The sequence below is a fragment of the Monoraphidium neglectum genome (assembly GCF_000611645.1).
Source record: "Monoraphidium neglectum strain SAG 48.87 unplaced genomic scaffold scaffold00241, whole genome shotgun sequence".
Classification (NCBI taxonomy): domain Eukaryota; kingdom Viridiplantae; phylum Chlorophyta; class Chlorophyceae; order Sphaeropleales; family Selenastraceae; genus Monoraphidium; species Monoraphidium neglectum.
Window position 1 is genome coordinate 1 of NW_014013387.1, and position 16,241 is coordinate 16,241.

Sequence of the window (16,241 nt, forward strand, 5' to 3'; positions counted from 1 at the left end):
CGAGCGCACAGTCCTCATGTTGTCCAGCGCCTGGTATGCCACGGCCCCCATGCGCTGCAACGCGCGGCCCTGGGCCTGCGGAAGTAGACGGGACGCGGTGCAGAGGGAGGTGCGGGCGGCTCGGCGGTGGGGGGCGCGAGGGGCCGCCGCAGGAGCCCGCCTAACGCAAGGGGAGGGGCTGAGGTTGAGCGTCCTCGGGCTCCATTGAAAGCTGCCCTGCACACAGGAATGACTCGCCCTGACGTGGACACACACGCACACACACACACACACAAACCCACACACAACCACACATCCATACTCACACACCCACACACAACCACACATCCACACCCGCACACACACATGCATCCGGGCCCCCACCACACTCACACACACACACATACACACACACGTGCGCACCTGCTCCACGGGCCGCGACTTCCTCCTGTAGTAACCCGCCGCCAGCGCCGTGACCACAATCACTATGGAACAGGCCGGCGCCAGGCGCCAGGACAGGCAGAAGAGCACCACGATGGCCCCCGCGGCCTCCAGGAACGCGCGCGGCCCGCGGTCACGGGAACAGTTGCTGTACAGGGGCGGGGGCGGGTGGGGTTGTGGTGAGGCCGAGCAAGCGCATGCAAGCGCGTCGCGTGCATGCAAGCCCACCGACGGCATGGCTGACGCATGCGTGGCTTAAGCACACCATACAAGCAGTGCGCATGTGAACACGCACACGCTCACACACGCTCGCAGCCAACTCCACCTCCATCCGCACTCCACGTCCGCTTCATGTGCGCAAGCGCCTCTAGCTGCTCGCAATGGGGCACAGGCACATTACGCCCACACCACCCATCCCAACAAACGTCCACGCCCACACCCAGTACCCGCAACCCCACCTGAACACGAAGCTGCGCATGGTGTCCAGCTCCACACTCAGCAGCCCCTGGAGCTCGCTGGCGCTGTGGCGGTCGAAGAACTCGATCTTCTGCATCAGGAGAGTCCTGAACAGCTCCAGCCGCAGCGTCGCCAGCACCTGCGGCGGCCGGCGCGCGGCGGGGCCGCTGCTCGGGGGCGCTCCGCGCGGCATACCGGGACGGGCACCAAAGGGGTGCGCCTGACTGTTGCATGGACGCCCTTGCTCCCAACGGTCTCCTTGGTGCTGCCCCTGCCAACCAATTCGCTCTGCAGACAAGCAGGTTCGTTGCCGCGGCCCAGCCGACGCCGCGCAGTGGGTGTTCTCAAGCCGTACCCCCAGGCACGAAGCGCCGCCGGCCGCGCCCTTGGGCCGGCTGCCACGGCTTCGCGGGCAGCTTCCGCCCACCTTCTCGCCCAGCGCGATGATGTTGACCATGTAAATCTTGGTCAGCAGGGGCTCCAGCACGTACCCCGCGAGAAGCACGCTGAAAACCTTCGGGGAGGCGCGTCGCGGGTTTGCGTTGCAACAGGTGAGAGAGCGCGTCGCTCGAATCCCTGCGCCGCCGCAGGGGCGCGCGTGCCCCCCGCAAAACAGGCGGCCAAGGCAGTTTTAGGATCGTATTGGCGCGCGAGGGCGCGTGCAGCTGCAGAGACGCTTTAGGAACCACGGGAATTGACCAGCAGTCTGCGCGCCGCGTGCGCCGCTCGCGATGCCGCATGGCAGTCAGTGTCGCATGCGCGCGCGACCAGGCCCCTCATACCGCTGGGGCCGCCGCCGCCCCTCCCCGCCCACCTTTGCATACCGCTCCATCGGCTGCTGCTGCACCAGCGTTTCGAACAGCAGCCCAGACAGAACCGGCGCGGCCAGGTTGCTGGCCGTGCAGAGCAGCACGCACACGGTGGCTAAGGCCAGATGGCGACGGTGCTGCAGTACGAGTCCGATGATGTACTCATTGTCCAGGGGGGCGCGGCGCGTGGGGGTGCTGCGAGAAGATGCGCCACAGGGAGGGGTGCCGGTGCGTTTGTGGGCAGACAGGCGTGGACAAGGGTTGCAACATGGGAGTTGGTCGGCTTGCGGCTCGAGTCGGAGCCTGTTCGGCAAGAAAGGCAGCCCAACCGCCCCAGGATATGCATGCGCTTCGCACGAGTCTGCTCCGGCGGCGAAATGCGGCGCTCACCCGTCGATCGACTCGCGCCTGACGAGGATGTGCTGCAACAGCGCCTCAACGGCGCCGGAGGGGCGCGGTTCCGCCGCTGCTGCCGCTGCTGCTGATGCCGTTGCTTGGCATGTGTGTTCACGAGGCCGCTGCGCTCTCCGCACGCCGTGTAGGCCGCGTCCGAGTGACCATGGCGCTAAACACTTGCTGTGTTTTTGTGCTGTCGCGCGGCCAAGCCGCGCGCTTCGACTGGCCTGCATCGCAACAGGTAACGTACTTACTACTACAATACAGCCACGCCAAGGAGCGCTGGCGCGAGAACAGCAGATTTCTTGATCCAAAGATCAGATCTGCGCGTTGCAGTGAGACACTTTGCTACGTATATAAGCACGCGGCGGCTCCTGGGAGCTTGAGTGGAACTGTGCCATGAATCCCTTTCAGCGTGAGAGGCACGCTGTGCTGTGAACGCTGCGGCCACGCTTGGCGGTGCAGTTTTGACTTGCCCAGGTCAGAAATCCCCCAGGCGCCGCCCTTATCATTTCCAGCAAGCTGAATCACCGCTCTACTTGACGAAACTGTTACATACGACGTGGCTGCAGCAACCTTCCAAAGGCTACAAGAATCCAGGCACTGGCGCCGTCGCACCCACTCTGCACAGCCACTCCGTCGCGCCGACCATCAGGCAGCGGGAGGGCGGCCCTCGAGCCGCCGCGGCGGCCCCGGGCCCTCACGCGCCGGCGCCGGCGCCCTCCCCGCGCCGCGCCTCAGCGCGGTTGAACTCCTGCTGCATCGCCCCCGCCAGGCCGGCCAGCGCCGCCTTGAGCGTGCTGTCGAACCCGGCCACCTGCCCCTCCAGCGCGCGGCGGTGCGAGACGGTGTCGTCGGCGGCGCGCTGGCGCTCCTGCTGCAGGCGCGACTGCAGCGCGGAGTGGTCGGACTGGATCTTGGAAAGCTGCTCCTGGAGGGACTGAGGGGGTGCAAAGGGTTCCAAGCCGCAGGCAAGGATTCGGGGTTGGGGGATGGGCCAGGTGTGAGAATTTTGAGGTGCCAGGGCCGTTTCTGGCTGATGAGCTAACCCCAGCGCGCCGCCACGCGAGCGGCGCCGCCTCGCCTGCTCCGCCGCCCATCCCTTCGTCGCCGGCGGCGCCATGGCAGACAGCGCGCGCCGCGCACCTGCGCCTGCGCCTCCTTGCCCGCCGCCGCCTCTTTCGATGCCGCCGCCTCGGCCCGGCTCGCGGCCAGCTGGCGCCCCAAGTCATCGCCGCGCGCCCGCGCTGACTCGGCCGCCGCCTTTTCAGAGTCCAGCTGCTGCTGCAGCGCGACGCGCTCCTGGTCACCCTTTGCCACCTGGTCCTGCAGCTGCGCGGCGGCTGCCTCTGCACGCGTCAGGGCCTCTGACAGCCTGCGGGCGGGAGGCGGCACAGCGCCGCCCTTGCAGCTCCGCTCTGGGTGGGCGGTGGTTGGCCCCAACCCCTGCGCGTCCAAGGCATCCCACCCAATCTGCTCGTCAACGCCTTCAGGCCTACAACTGCCCTCAGCCACAAAAACTGAGGCATTTTATTGACCCATTCCCAGCTGCAACTCACCACTCGCCGCTTCGCTGACCCACCCAATTGATCGGAATTGCAAAAGCAAACGAGCCCCACCTTCCCTCCCATGCACAGCCCCGCCCACCTGGCGACCCGCTCCTCCGCCGCCGCAGCCTTCGACCGCTGCTCCGCCAGCTCCGCCTGCGCCCGCCCCCGCTCCTCCGCCGCCGCCTCCGCGTCCCGCGCCGCCGCGTCCGCCGCCACGCGCGCGCCGCGCCTCGCGGCGTCCAGCTCGCCCTGCAGTCGCCCCGCCTCCTCCCCCTTCTCCTTCGCCCCCCGCCGCGCCTCCGCGAGCGCCGCCGCGACGCGCGCCGCCGCCTCGCGCTCCTCCCGCCTCTCGCCGTCCGCTGCCGCCGCCCTCTCCTCGGCGGCCATGCGCCGCTCACCCTCCCGCTGCAAATCCTGCAGCGCGCGCTCGGCGCGGCGCCGCTCCTGGTCGAGCGCGTCGGACGCGGCCGACAGCGACGCCTCGGCGCCGGCCGCGCGCTCGCGGGCGGCCGCCAGCTGGCGCTCCAGGTCATCCAGGCGGCCCTGCTGGAATGCAGTCGCGCGGCGCTCGGCCTCGAGGGCCTCCCTGAGAACGTCGTTGTCCTTCCTGAGGAGCGCCTCTAGGTAGCCGTCCGCGCGCCCCTGCTCGTACTCGGGCGACCGCGGCGGCGATGGCGGCGGCCGCTGCTGCTGCTGCTGCTGGGGCTGGGGCTGCTGCTGCGCGCAGGTGGCGGGCGTCGCGGCGGAGAGCAGGGCGCCGGCGGCGCCGTGCTGCGAGGTCGGCGCGCCGGCGTCCAGGTCTCCGAGAAAGCCACTGGCGCCGGCCTGAGGCGCGGCCCCCTGTTGGTCGTGCGCAGGCAGGTCTGCCGCGCCGGCTTGGTTGTTGCCACCCCGCAGCAGCGGGTGCTGCTGCAAGCTGTTTGGCCGCTGCTGGTGGGCTGCGGACGCCTGCTGACGTGGCCGCTTGGTCTGCTTCCAACCGCCGTCCCCCGCCCCGGCTGCCGCGTCGTCCCTTCCGGGGCTCGCCCGCCGCCCGCTGCCCGCACAGCGCTTGCGCGTGTTCTGCGCCTGCGCCGCACCCTGCTGCTGCCTCGCCCTACCCGCGCCTGCCGCCGCCGCTCGCGGCCGCTGCCGCGCGCCACCGCCGGGGGCCTCCGCGCCGCACGCCAGCTGCACCTCCGGGCAGCGCTGGGGCGCGGCCCTGTCGAGGCGCAGCGCCCAGACGTCTTGATTGTACTGGGTCGGCTTTTTCCCCTTGTTGGCGGCGGCGGCGGCGGCGCCGGCGCCCGCATATCCCCCGACAATGGCCAGACCCTGCTGCCCCACCAGGACCATGCTGTGCGCGGAGCGGCCTGCAGTATCGATGACGGGTGAGAAAGAGAAGAGCGTCGACAACCTGATGGACGGCTCTGCCGTGCGTGTGCTGGGTGGATTACTTTGAGCTCAGGAAGGCGCGTGTGCCTGCAGAGGGCAGCCGGTGCAAGGCTGAAACACAGCCGCGGGAGGCGCCTTGAGTCGCGGGACCGCAGCTGCTCAGGCGCCAGCGCTGGGCGGCGTGACGTGGCACGGGCAGCCGGTCCGAGGCGCGGACTGTACTCGGCAGTGAGCTTCAGGCGGTAAATGTACAACCGCGATCCTTACCGGCGGGCCGCTCCTTGCTGCTGCTCCCCGGGTCATCGCAGGCTGACCAGACGACATCGCCGCTTGGCGTCACTACCAGCCTGAATGGGGTTCAGGAGGTCGCCGAGGTGTCGGCATGGGGCGTTGCAAGGGGTGCAGGGTGCAGGGTGCACACTGTGTGTGCGTAGAGAACTGGGAGTTGAGCAAACGCCTGTTTGAGCTGTGAGCAAGATACCTCTGTGAATGTTGTTTGAAATGCGTAAAACAGAGCAACAGTATTTAAGATCAACAATTGCATGCACTTATTGTGGCAGCGCGGCAGGCCCACATGACGGTGGCCGGGGCCCCCGCACACCAAAGCGCAAGCGCCCCGCCCCGGTGGCCCCTCACGTGTGGATGTCTCCCATCCTCTCCCGCGCCTCGTCGCTGGACTGCGGCGCGCCGCCAAACAGCACCACGCGGCCCGCGAACGCGACCGCGCGGTGGCTACTGCGCGGGCAGGGCGGCTGGCCGTACACGCCAGAGCCGGGGCTGAGAGCGCGCCAGGTGTTCTGCGGCAACATACATTCAAGGCTGGTTAGGCGGCCGCCCCAAGCAATTGAACATCTCGCATCAGGCCACCCAAACCCGGTCAAATCAGGCATTAAACCTGGTCAAACCAGGCGCGAACTGCCAAATCACCTGCAGCGCGTCGAAGCAGCAGAGGAGCGTGGGGTCGCCCTCGGGTATCACGCCCGACTTGCCCCTGCCGCCGAAGACAAAGAGGCTGTGGCCGATCACCGTGGCCGTGTGATACGCGCGCACGGTGGGCGGCACTGGGCGGGAGAGGAGGGGGCCAGGAAGGGAGGGGAGGTTCAATCAGGTAGCAAGAGGTGGGCGGCCGCATGACAAGAAGGGGCCAGTACGGTCGCGCAAGGCAGCGCGAACAGTACATGGAAATACAAGCGCGTCCGCTGATGGTGTTGGCGGGCATGTGCGACATGCGAGCCTGTTGGGCTACAAGCTACCACGCCTTTCCCACAGGAGCCCTTTGCTGGGAAGGCTCCTCGGGCCGGTGACACGGCACTTACCTCCGGAGGGCCGCAGGTCCGCCACCTCTCCAGTGATCACGTTGAGGGTCGCCAGTGAGTTCATGAAGACAAATGCGCCGCTGCCACCATAGCCCCCTTGCATTGTGCATTGTAAGTGGTGTGTGTGCGGGGAGGGGGGGTGATATGTGTGTGTGTGTGTGAGGGGGGGTGTTTGTGTTGCAATGACACGACTTGATTGGGCAATCCAGATGCCGGCAAGGGCATTGCAGGGCGAAAAACGCCTGGACTCCTCAAATGCACGCTGGGTTGGCGCCCTGATCGCAAGAAAGCACTGCTGAACCAGAATTGGGGCCTCAGCCAGGCGCCAGCACGGGGGGCGCACCGAAGATGAGGATCTCATTTGGGTGCCTTGGGTGCAGCTCCGCGGTGTGCGCTGTGCGCATCAGCAGGCACCGCTCGTCCCTGCAACCAAACACAAACGACGGCGCCAAAAGCGATGACACGTAAGTGTGCGTACGGCTGCCTCCTGAAGCGCTTAGCACTCTGCAGCTCAGTATGCAACACGACCCGGCTGCACACGCTGTTATGCGCGCGTGCGGCCACTTCAGCCCCGCACCACGCACCCGTACTCCGCCCTGCCCGTCGGCCCCGCCCCTCACCTGACATGCACCTGCCGCCAGGCAAACTGGTTGCCTCCCAGCTCCAGCGCCCAGCAGTCCGCCACCACGTCATCATTGGTCTGGCCACCAACCAGCCAGATCTCCTTGCCTCCGCTCACGCCCTCGTCGACCAAGGTAGCGGTGTGGTTGGCGCGCTGGGAGGGGGCCGCCAGCGCAGGGAGCCGGGGCGGTGATATTGGCGGGCCGTGCAGACGCCTGGGGGCACGAGCATTTTGATGGTGCAGCTTTCTCTGCAGCAACGCAGCTGCGGCGCTGCCGGACGCACGCCACGTCTCCCTTTTGGCTCATCCACACGTGTGCACGTCACGTGTGACGCGCGCGTCAACACAGACACGCAAGCACACACTCAAGCGTGGGTTACTCACAGCCACAAAGGGTAGCTCCTCGTATATCGTCTCCCAGGTGTTGCTGTCCGTGTCATAACGGATCAGGTCCTGAAAGAAGTGGCCCCTGGGAGCCAGGGACGGGCGAGCAGCAGGCGGCGCGTGCTGGGCTCAGCAGCGGCGCGCAGCCAGCCGAGACGCCGCGCTTCCTGGTGCGGCCAGGGGCGTGCGTGCCTTCCCATAGGGTTGCAACAACGGTCTTTGGCATTCAGGTGCGCTGGCCGCGCTAGGACGCACGCAGGCAGCTGCCGCAGTCGTTGGGGGTCTCACCCTCGCCGGCCGCCGCAGACGTACACGTATTTCCCCACCGCCGTCGCGCTGTGGCCGGCCCTGGCGGTCCTGGGGTCGTCCTTGAAGTCGTGGTGCTGCCATGCCATGAGCGGAGCGCCTCGCCCGCCTGCCGCTGCGAGCCCCTAGGGGGACCTGGAAGACCGCACCAGGCTGCCGCTGGTCTTGGCGCCGGCTGGCAACCCGCTTGCTCCGCTGCAAGGGTTTGAGAGACGCTGCTTGTAGCTCGCTAGTGCAATGGCAATGTGGTTGTGCTGCGTGCTGCTGATGCAGCCTGCCCCTGCATCATGAGTGCTGTGCACACGTGTGCAGCACGGCGCAGCATGTGGCGCAAGCGGCGCACTCCAGAGACGTCCGCCCCTCCTAGCACGAGCTCATATGGCTGGAAAATCTGATATGTGATATCTGCGAAACCAGGTCATGAGCCACGATCAAAGTCGCCTGTGACGAATACTGGCGCGCCAGGTGCTGGCCAGCAGACGCTAACAGACAAAGCGAAGTTCAAAGCATGTTGGAACTGATATCATAACACACGACCCCCGCGGCGGCACCATCGCTGCGGAGGTGTGCGCTCCTCGGCACCGCAGGCGGTTGCCGTGCTGCGCATGCTGAGCAGTCCCCTCGCTGTGCTGGCCCTTCGACTGATGCTGCAGAACAGCCGTGCTGCATGTCGTTGAGACACGGATTGCGGATTGTTTTTGGCCTGACAGTCCGCTGTCTGAACGCAGTTGCTCTGTGTTGTGGCAGTAAGTTGCGAAGCCCCTCGCCCTGGTGTACGCTTCGCTGCGAATTGCCGGCCGCCTGCGTGCACGCGACCGTGCCACAGAATGATGCATTTAATTGAAACATAGCGTCTGTCGAGCACACAGTTGCCTGCACAACAGCCGGGCATAGTGTGCGTCCTGGTGTATGGACGTGTCACTGCTTGGCAACGAAGTGACCTCACGGGCTGTCCACACAGACTGCGAACGCCGACCCATAATGCACAACTATTGCGTCAGGAGTTTGGTTGCTGTGATTGATCTGCGCTCCAAATGCGCCTTGTGTAGCGTTCAAGCGCAGGGTGGTCTCGAGCCATTGTCTATCAGTGTGGGTGGAGAGCCAGGGCGCCATTGAGGTATTTGGAGCTTGCGTGCAGCATGCTGGCGTGCTCACTCCCAGCCCCATGCGGAGTCTCAACATAGAGGTGTCTTAAGCTGGCAACAGTGCTGATATACGTTCATCTTGTGCTTGAAGAGGTGAGTGACGGCTGGTTGATTGATTGCTCTTGCAAACACCTCCATGCTCGTGGTGATCAGCAAAGCTGCCTTACATTGACCTTAGAAGTGCCATGCCGGCGTTGCTAAGCAGTGCGCAAGTGTATACGCCCCACCGCTTGCATGTACACAGTGCGGACTGCATCTGAAGGACTGCTTCAGGATGCAGAGGTGCACCAGTATGCTGCCTGGAGGCAACAATCAGGCTTGCAACCGTTGAGAAGCTGTCAGTGGGATATCGCCACCCACCGCCCCGCCATCCCCCCGTTGTGGCATCCGCCGTGTGGATGGCCGCAGGGCAGATGGTGTGACATTGACCTCTTAGTGTCAACCTGAAAGGCCCGCAGGCCACATAGAACCTACAACCGAGAGATTTATACCACTGAAAATAGTTTGAGGAAGTCGCATACCACTGAATCTGCGCGTTACGCTATCAAAGTGATCCTGGTTCCGACGGACGTGCCGCGGACGGCCGGCGTGCTTGGATAATCGCACATAACCGCACACTCACGTTGCTTTGGCATTATCTGTTATTGAGCCACACACTTCCCAGTTTGGTGGAACACCGGGAACCCGGTTGCATCCTTGATCGTACAGCGGCGCCAACAGGGCATGATGAGAAACCTTCATTTAAACAAGGACAATGATATCATGCTGCTGATGGCAGCAACTGCGGCGGCGCTGCTGCCCTGGGCGCGTGCCCAGGCGATCGCGTCAGTGACCCCATCCATCGTGGGCGGCAGGACCGCCCCCCAGAACAGGTGCGCCCTCGATCACACCTGCGAACAGATATGATGCACATGCAACGTGTGAACAGAGCACAAGATCAGGGAAACGGGGTGACATGCAGTGGGCGGACTCTCTTTACTACCCCATGACTACAGCTGCACAGCAGGCAGGCGGTTGGCTGCGCAGCCGAGGGCAGCCAGCCGCCGGACAGCGACAGGCTTGCCGTGCAATTTCTTGAACCCCTGGACCCAGACCACCAGTGTCGTGCCACAGAAAACATTGCTACGGCCCGTATCAAAAGGACACCCACACAGCCCCCTTCAGGATCCGCACACATTACTTTGGGCCCAAAAAGCCTGCCTTCAGCACGGACAACAGCGGCCCGTTTGCTGAGTTCCTCAACGCCCCAAACACAGGTTTGTGTACCAGCTCGGAATCAGGGAAGACGGGAGCGGCGTGTGCGGCGCGTCTTTGGTCCGCGAGGACGTCGGCCTGACTGCGGCGCACGTGAGTGGGGACAACACGATTCAGAGTGACACCGCGAGGCATGCTCGACGCATTGCGCGCTGGTCCAAGGAGAGCTTATGCCGCTTTGCAGAGATTTCGTTTTAAACGAAGAAGGGGAGGGTCGGGTGCTGTCAGCCACCAGCCGTGTGATCACATACATCCTCTTGAGGGGCCACAGGGCCTGCATGGGCCCTTGGACAACCCCGCAACGCCAATAATGTTGAACATAAATTGGGCAGGCAGGCTTGGGCTGACCATTGCGCCCTCGCGTATCACATGTTGCCACAGTGTGGTGTGAAGAAGTCACCATCATTCGTATTGTTTGCAGGTGAGTGGGAGGGGCTGGCTGGGTTGATGGCCACAAACAGCCCGCCAAAAGGCACCTTTGGGCGTGAACTAGCTTTGGCACACGTGTGCGCGCCAGGACCTGCTGCCCATCTTCCGGGTGTCTGCAAGGATCTCATTGTGCACTGTTAGCCTGCTGCTTCTGCCCGCACGACAAATCAATCTGTGAAAATCTGACTCCGCAAGCAAGCGTAGCGCCCTTCGAATCGCATAATCGCCTTGGCCAGCATGCACCCCACCGAGTCAACGCATACCACGTCAGCGGGCCCCGGCCTTCCACGCAACCAGAGGAGCGGAAGGGCGGGTGATGAGGATTCTGTCCGGCACTCGCTCAGCCTGCAACCCCTTGCCGTCCTTGGGCTTGCAGGCTCCTGGACGAACGTCGGCTTGCCGGAGGCCGAGGGTCTCCCGTTCGCTGTGTCCAAGGTTTTCACTCACCCTGATTACGAATCCGAAACCAGTAACAACGACATCGCTCTCGTGTTCTTCACCAAATGCGCGGTGCCTCGGACGCGTGCCGCCCAAGTCGTCCAGATGGCGACGTACGAGGGTGGGCAGCAGCGCGGCGGGCCCGGGGTCCAGCTTGCCGGCGCGCGCGCGGGGCTGCTTGTGCTCCTGCCTGCTTGTCCAGCCTAGGGGTGCTTCAACCTAGCGGATGGAAGGGCGCAAACGTGACAGCGCATGCGACGACCGCGCATCACCCACCCTTCTCCTTTCCTGGCGCCTGTCCTCAGAGCTTGTGGCTGCATCTGGGTCTACATGGATGGTATCAGGCTGGTGAGGATTTTGGCAGATGCTTGCCAGCAGCGAGTGTCACCTGCAGGCGAGGTTGCAATAGCTCAAGGGGACGGTGCCAGAGCACGCACGGGCAGGGGTGCTCAAGCAAGCGAGGCCGGCGGCCGGAACCTCCCCCGTCCGCCATTTATCCTGGCAAGCCCATGGGCCATGCCTGCCTACCTGCCCACAACTAACGCTGCACGCCATGCAAGCAGGCGCGATGCACACCCCCACCCTCAATCACTCCCGGCCGCTTGCCATTTTACAAGGGGCACCACGTCCAAGGGCGCCAACTCAAATGGCGCAAACGGGCAGTTTGCTACGAAGCTGCAGTACGGCCTTCTGACGTACGCCACCAACTGCGAAGCCTCCCTCGGACAGCCCATCAAGATCTGGTGAGCGAGGGGCGAGCTGCATGCGGCATCACGGGCCCGGCAGGGCCCGCCTTGCGGGCCATCGCACAGACAAACGAGCCATGATGCGTGCGGGCAGGGGCTTGCAAGTTCGTTGCCAAGGTCTGCATGCATGAGTTGGATGCGCTGAAGCGCCTTGCTTGTCCTGCACAAGGGGTGCTTACCTGCGCGGGTGTTGCAAGAGGCGATGCCTCCCGCAATTCAAGCAAGTGGCCCCCGTGCAGGCGTGGCCGGCGCCCTCTAAGCACCAGCATCCATATATCCTCGCAGCGCCCAGGGCCTTCGTAGTGTGGATGGACTTTCGGTGCCTCGCCAGGACACCTGTCAAGGTGCGGTGCAGTGGGCTGCCGCTTTCGTTCGCGAGCCTGCGCTTGCCTTGCCAGCCCGTCAATAATGACGCTACCCTGCACATGTGCATGCCGCAGCATTCCCTTGCGCCCCGCGACGCGACACATGCACGCACCTGCTGTTCGTTGCACTCACTGCAGCCCAATCCCCCCACGTGCGCACGCAGGCGACAGCGGCGGCCCCATGACCTTCAACACCCGCAACGCAGCAAACCCCCTGGCCGGGGATCCTGCAGACGACAGGATCGTGGGCGTCACCTCATACGGGTGCGCGGGCAGGTGGACTTGCTTGGCGCGCGAAACAGGCCAGATCATGCGGACAATGTGCCCGTACCTGGTGTAATCTAAGCCGCGTCAACCCGCCATGGGTCCCCCTACCCCCGCCCCGCCTGCGCTGTGTGTGAGCGCCAGGGGCCGCCCCATGCCAGCAGCGCCCTGCTTCCTCCGGGCCGTGCGCCCGTGCCTGGGGGTCATGCGCTGCTGCGCATGCCGATGACCCCTTGCGCTCACCGTCCAGCTTCGCTCCGCTCTGACCTCGCTGCGCAGGGCGGGGTGCGGCCAGCGCGGGTCGCCAGGGGTGTATGCGTCAGTCCCTTTCTTCAATAAGTACATTACTAACCTCATGGATGCGGTGAGGTCCAGCCTCGAGTTGAGGCACATTGCAGGATGTCACACGGCCGCTGATCATCATCCACGGGATGGGGGGGGCCACGTGGTGCCAAGAAATGCAGGAATGCTGCACACCATGCGCACGTGCATGCTCTCAGCACAGCGGTGCGCTGCCCTTATTGCAGCGCTCATTTTTCAACAAGGCATGTGCTGAGGCGAGGCCTGTCCACCTCGCGCCGGGGCCACTGTGCGCGCAACAGCCCCCAGCTTACTGCTGCTCAATCATCGCGTGGGGACCGCAGGTCAAGAAGCCATGCGCCTCTGGTACCCTATCATTTGCCCAGGAGTCCGCCACAGCCAACTGGTACGCTAAACCCTCAAAAATCACCCAGCTCAAGGCTGGACAGGGCCTGGCCACCTGCCAGGCTGCGTGCGCTAAGCTGGCAAAAAGCAAGACGGGCTGCGCTGCGTTCAGCATCAACAAGGCCGACCCAACGGCTGCTGTCCCGTCCTGCGACTTGTACTATGACTGGGTGCCGCAGCGGGTGTGTACCCCGGCCGACGCCGAAATCAATTGCAAGCTCACCTCCCAAGGCTCTTATAGGGCCAAGTGGGTGTACTAATAAGCAGGTGTGATGGCAATGCTGGTGCGTTCCGCACGCTATCAACCCATTGAGTGGCCACTCCTGCACGCCTTAAACTTTTTTGGCTCGAGCTGCACTCGACACTGCTGTATATTTCACACCCCGGACAGTGGGCCCACTGTGGAGGATGGTGGATTGGCCTCCACGGGGTTGTGCCGCCGGCGTGTCTCCATCCTGTTTGGGCTCACCGGCACTGTGCCCCCGCCTGGATGCTCATCCTGCCTGCCAGTGGGGTGCAAGCGCTCTGCACTTGCACAGTCGATGAACCTATCTATTTGCGCACGTTGAGGTTTGGTCGAGCATGTGTTGCACTGCCTCACTGCAATGCCGTGAGGAACAGAGCTTTGTCAACTAACACGCAATGCTTTGCGTGTGTCACAAGCTAGCCAACTTTGCATGTCGGCCCAGTGCTTCACCTTTGAAGACACACTGCTGCTCGTGAACCCTGCAAGAACCACGCACACATCTGCCCTGCTTGCTTGCGTTGCTTACTCACCCTCCAAGCGCTAAGAGGGCAATTATAAACTGCAAGGCAGTCGTCTGGTCTTCCATTCTCTGCTGTGTGCTGGTTGACGCACTCTCAAGCGTGCCACAAACACCAAAATATGATTCCAATGCAGGCTTTATGGTCCGGCGGCGAGGGGGCATGACACACACGTGCGCTGCAGACTGTCACGTTCCATGTGACTTTGCTGACCTGCTCTAGATACACATGTGTACACCTTCAATTCCCAAGCGTTTCGATGGGCACAGGCTGCAAGCACCATGAAGTTACCCGCACATCAAGCCATTTTGCGCCATCCAAGAAGCTGTTCCTTACTACTGCTGGTGCGTATCTTCTACAGACCCTCAACCTCGGCACAACAGAGAGTGGCATTTTTGCCATCTTATTGTGCAAGCCTTTGGAGCGTGCGGTGCACCTTTCAGCACGGAGATGTGCGCAGCTCTGCAACCTTGAGTATATACGAAAGCCCCGCGTGTGCGCAGGTGCACTTGCGCCTTGTGCAAGGCACCCCGCCAGCAGGGTCGGCTCACCGCGCGGGCACATGGCTTCGGTGTGCGGCCTTTTGTGTGGGCAGGTGTCCCGCTGCGTTCAGCAAGCCTTCTGAATGGATTTTCACTGCTCTGTAATACATTTTATGTTTGGTCCACCTTTCCACGCCTTTCCGCTGCGAGGCGCAGCGCGGCGCGGCTGGGATCTATCCCTCGTCAACTAATGCCTGCTGTGTAAGTTTGTACTGAGGCGCAACTTGGGCAGCCCCTGCTTAGAAGGGCGCACGCAGGCGCCATCGTCCAACACCGCGCGTAATGGGCACGATTGTCACTCAAAGAGTTGTTCATGTGCCCTTGATTCCTGAGCCCCTGCTGTTAATCAAGCGAGCGCAATGCACTAGATGTGCGTTTGGGTGGCGCCAGGGGGGGGGGCGGAGACAGTGCTGTATGCTCCTGGACATTGCGCAATGCTGCTCCTGCTCCTGCTGCTCCTGCTGCTGCTGCTGCTGCTGCTGCTGCTGCTGCTGCTGCTGCTGCTGCTGCTGTATTTTTTGCCATCATTGCACTTCAATGATTGGGTCATGTCCCAGGCCCCCCCAGCCACCCCGCCCCTGCTGCCAGGGGAGCAGGCAACCCCTGAAGACATGCGCCCAGGGCTGTGTGCGCGAGCAGAATACGCTGCTTGGAGGCAGGCCAGCGGCCCCTGCGTGCCACCACTGCCGCGCTCACCCGGTCACCCCGCGGCTGTGCATCTGGAGAACCCGTGGGCAAACTTCTGCCAGCGTACGGACAACTATAAGTCATGCATGGGAGTCCAAAACGTGAGTTTACAAGTGCAGATGTTGAGCAGTCACAGGTCAGCCCGACCTGACGTGCAGCACCTTGCCGGTGCCCGCAGAGTTAGTGACTCTGGCAGCTGCAAGCAACCTGCGAAGAGGTTGCCCCGCCCCTGAGGTAGGGTTCGGAGGCCTCCAAACTCCTGCATCGGCCACCGCTTTGCTTTCACAACCAATCCCCCCCTCCATTTGCAGCGTATAAACTCGTATCACACGCGCTTTCACGCACGATTGTTTTCGTTTGCCTGTGTGCAATTGCGCCAGGCTGAGGGCCGCATTTACTGTCCATGGGCCCAACACCCTCGGTCTCACCGCTGCGAGTGATGATGTTTGGTATTGCCCCCTCGCATCCCCCCTCCCCCCTCCGCCAGTGCGCTACTGCGAGTCGGCGGCAGGGAATGGCGTTTACACACTCGCGTTAAACCTGATACTTTTGCACAAGCTGGGTGTTTGCAAGTGGAGGGCAGGCGTTTGGCAGCGACCCACCTTCGCGCTTGCGGGAAGGTGCACGGCTCTGCTCTGCGCGCAGCACCTACCGAAAGGAATACCCCACCACCCACTACAGGAAACAGCAAGCTCAGCACGAGTTTGCACTCATCCAGGCACACAAAGCACGATATGCCGGCCTGTGCATGTGAATCATGCTCGCGTGCAGGCCTGGCTAGTGCTTGTTGCAGGCCGGCAGCTCGAGGGTTCTACACACTTGCACAATGGTTGCAGGTGTGCTGTGCAGCCATTGGCCCCCTCCGCACGTTGCAATATCACACTCACATCACAAGTGCCGCGGGGCGCATGAGTGCAAGGCCAGGCCGCGGGGCTCTAGAATGAAAGACGGGTCAACGAGTTGAGTCAACTTCAAAAACGCGTCATCATCACTCGCGGCAGCTCCAGCGCAGAATACAGGGATTTCTTAGGTCTTATCAGATGCATATGCGTGGTTTTTGATCCCTATTTCGTATGTGTGCACAGGCATCATATGTGGTATGAGCTCGAGGGATTTCGGCACCCACCCGTCTGTGCGCAGAACGGTGATGGCCCCGCACGCGTAGTCGCATTTGCTACAGTTCACAGCGCTTATCTCATCTTTGGTTTGCTCTACGCCAGGCTGCCTTCTGTTCGCCTCGGTGATCTGGGCTCGTGAGCGCAAGCATA

The 16,241-nt window shown here is 63.3% G+C and overlaps 2 protein-coding genes across 2 annotated transcripts; both read right to left on the reverse strand.

Moving 5' to 3' along the window:
• Positions 1–787: 787 nt before the first annotated feature.
• Positions 788–6,424, reverse strand: MNEG_2194 (hypothetical protein; the record flags this gene model as incomplete). Its single annotated transcript, XM_014049323.1, has 11 exons — positions 788–791; positions 879–1,015; positions 1,232–1,390; positions 1,691–1,880; positions 2,786–3,021; positions 3,228–3,456; positions 3,729–4,983; positions 5,273–5,352; positions 5,642–5,802; positions 5,933–6,066; positions 6,322–6,424. 11 exons carry the CDS (start codon positions 6,422–6,424, stop codon positions 788–790), a joined length of 2,688 nt encoding a protein of 895 aa, XP_013904777.1.
• Positions 6,425–6,635: 211 nt separating this feature from the next.
• On the reverse strand, positions 6,636–7,722 carry MNEG_2195 (hypothetical protein; the record flags this gene model as incomplete). The annotated part of the gene is made up of 4 exons (XM_014049324.1): positions 6,636–6,744; positions 6,942–7,096; positions 7,328–7,412; positions 7,616–7,722. The coding sequence occupies 4 exons, from the start codon at positions 7,720–7,722 to the stop codon at positions 6,636–6,638; spliced, it is 456 nt and encodes a 151-aa protein (XP_013904778.1).
• Positions 7,723–16,241: the final 8,519 nt, after the last annotated feature.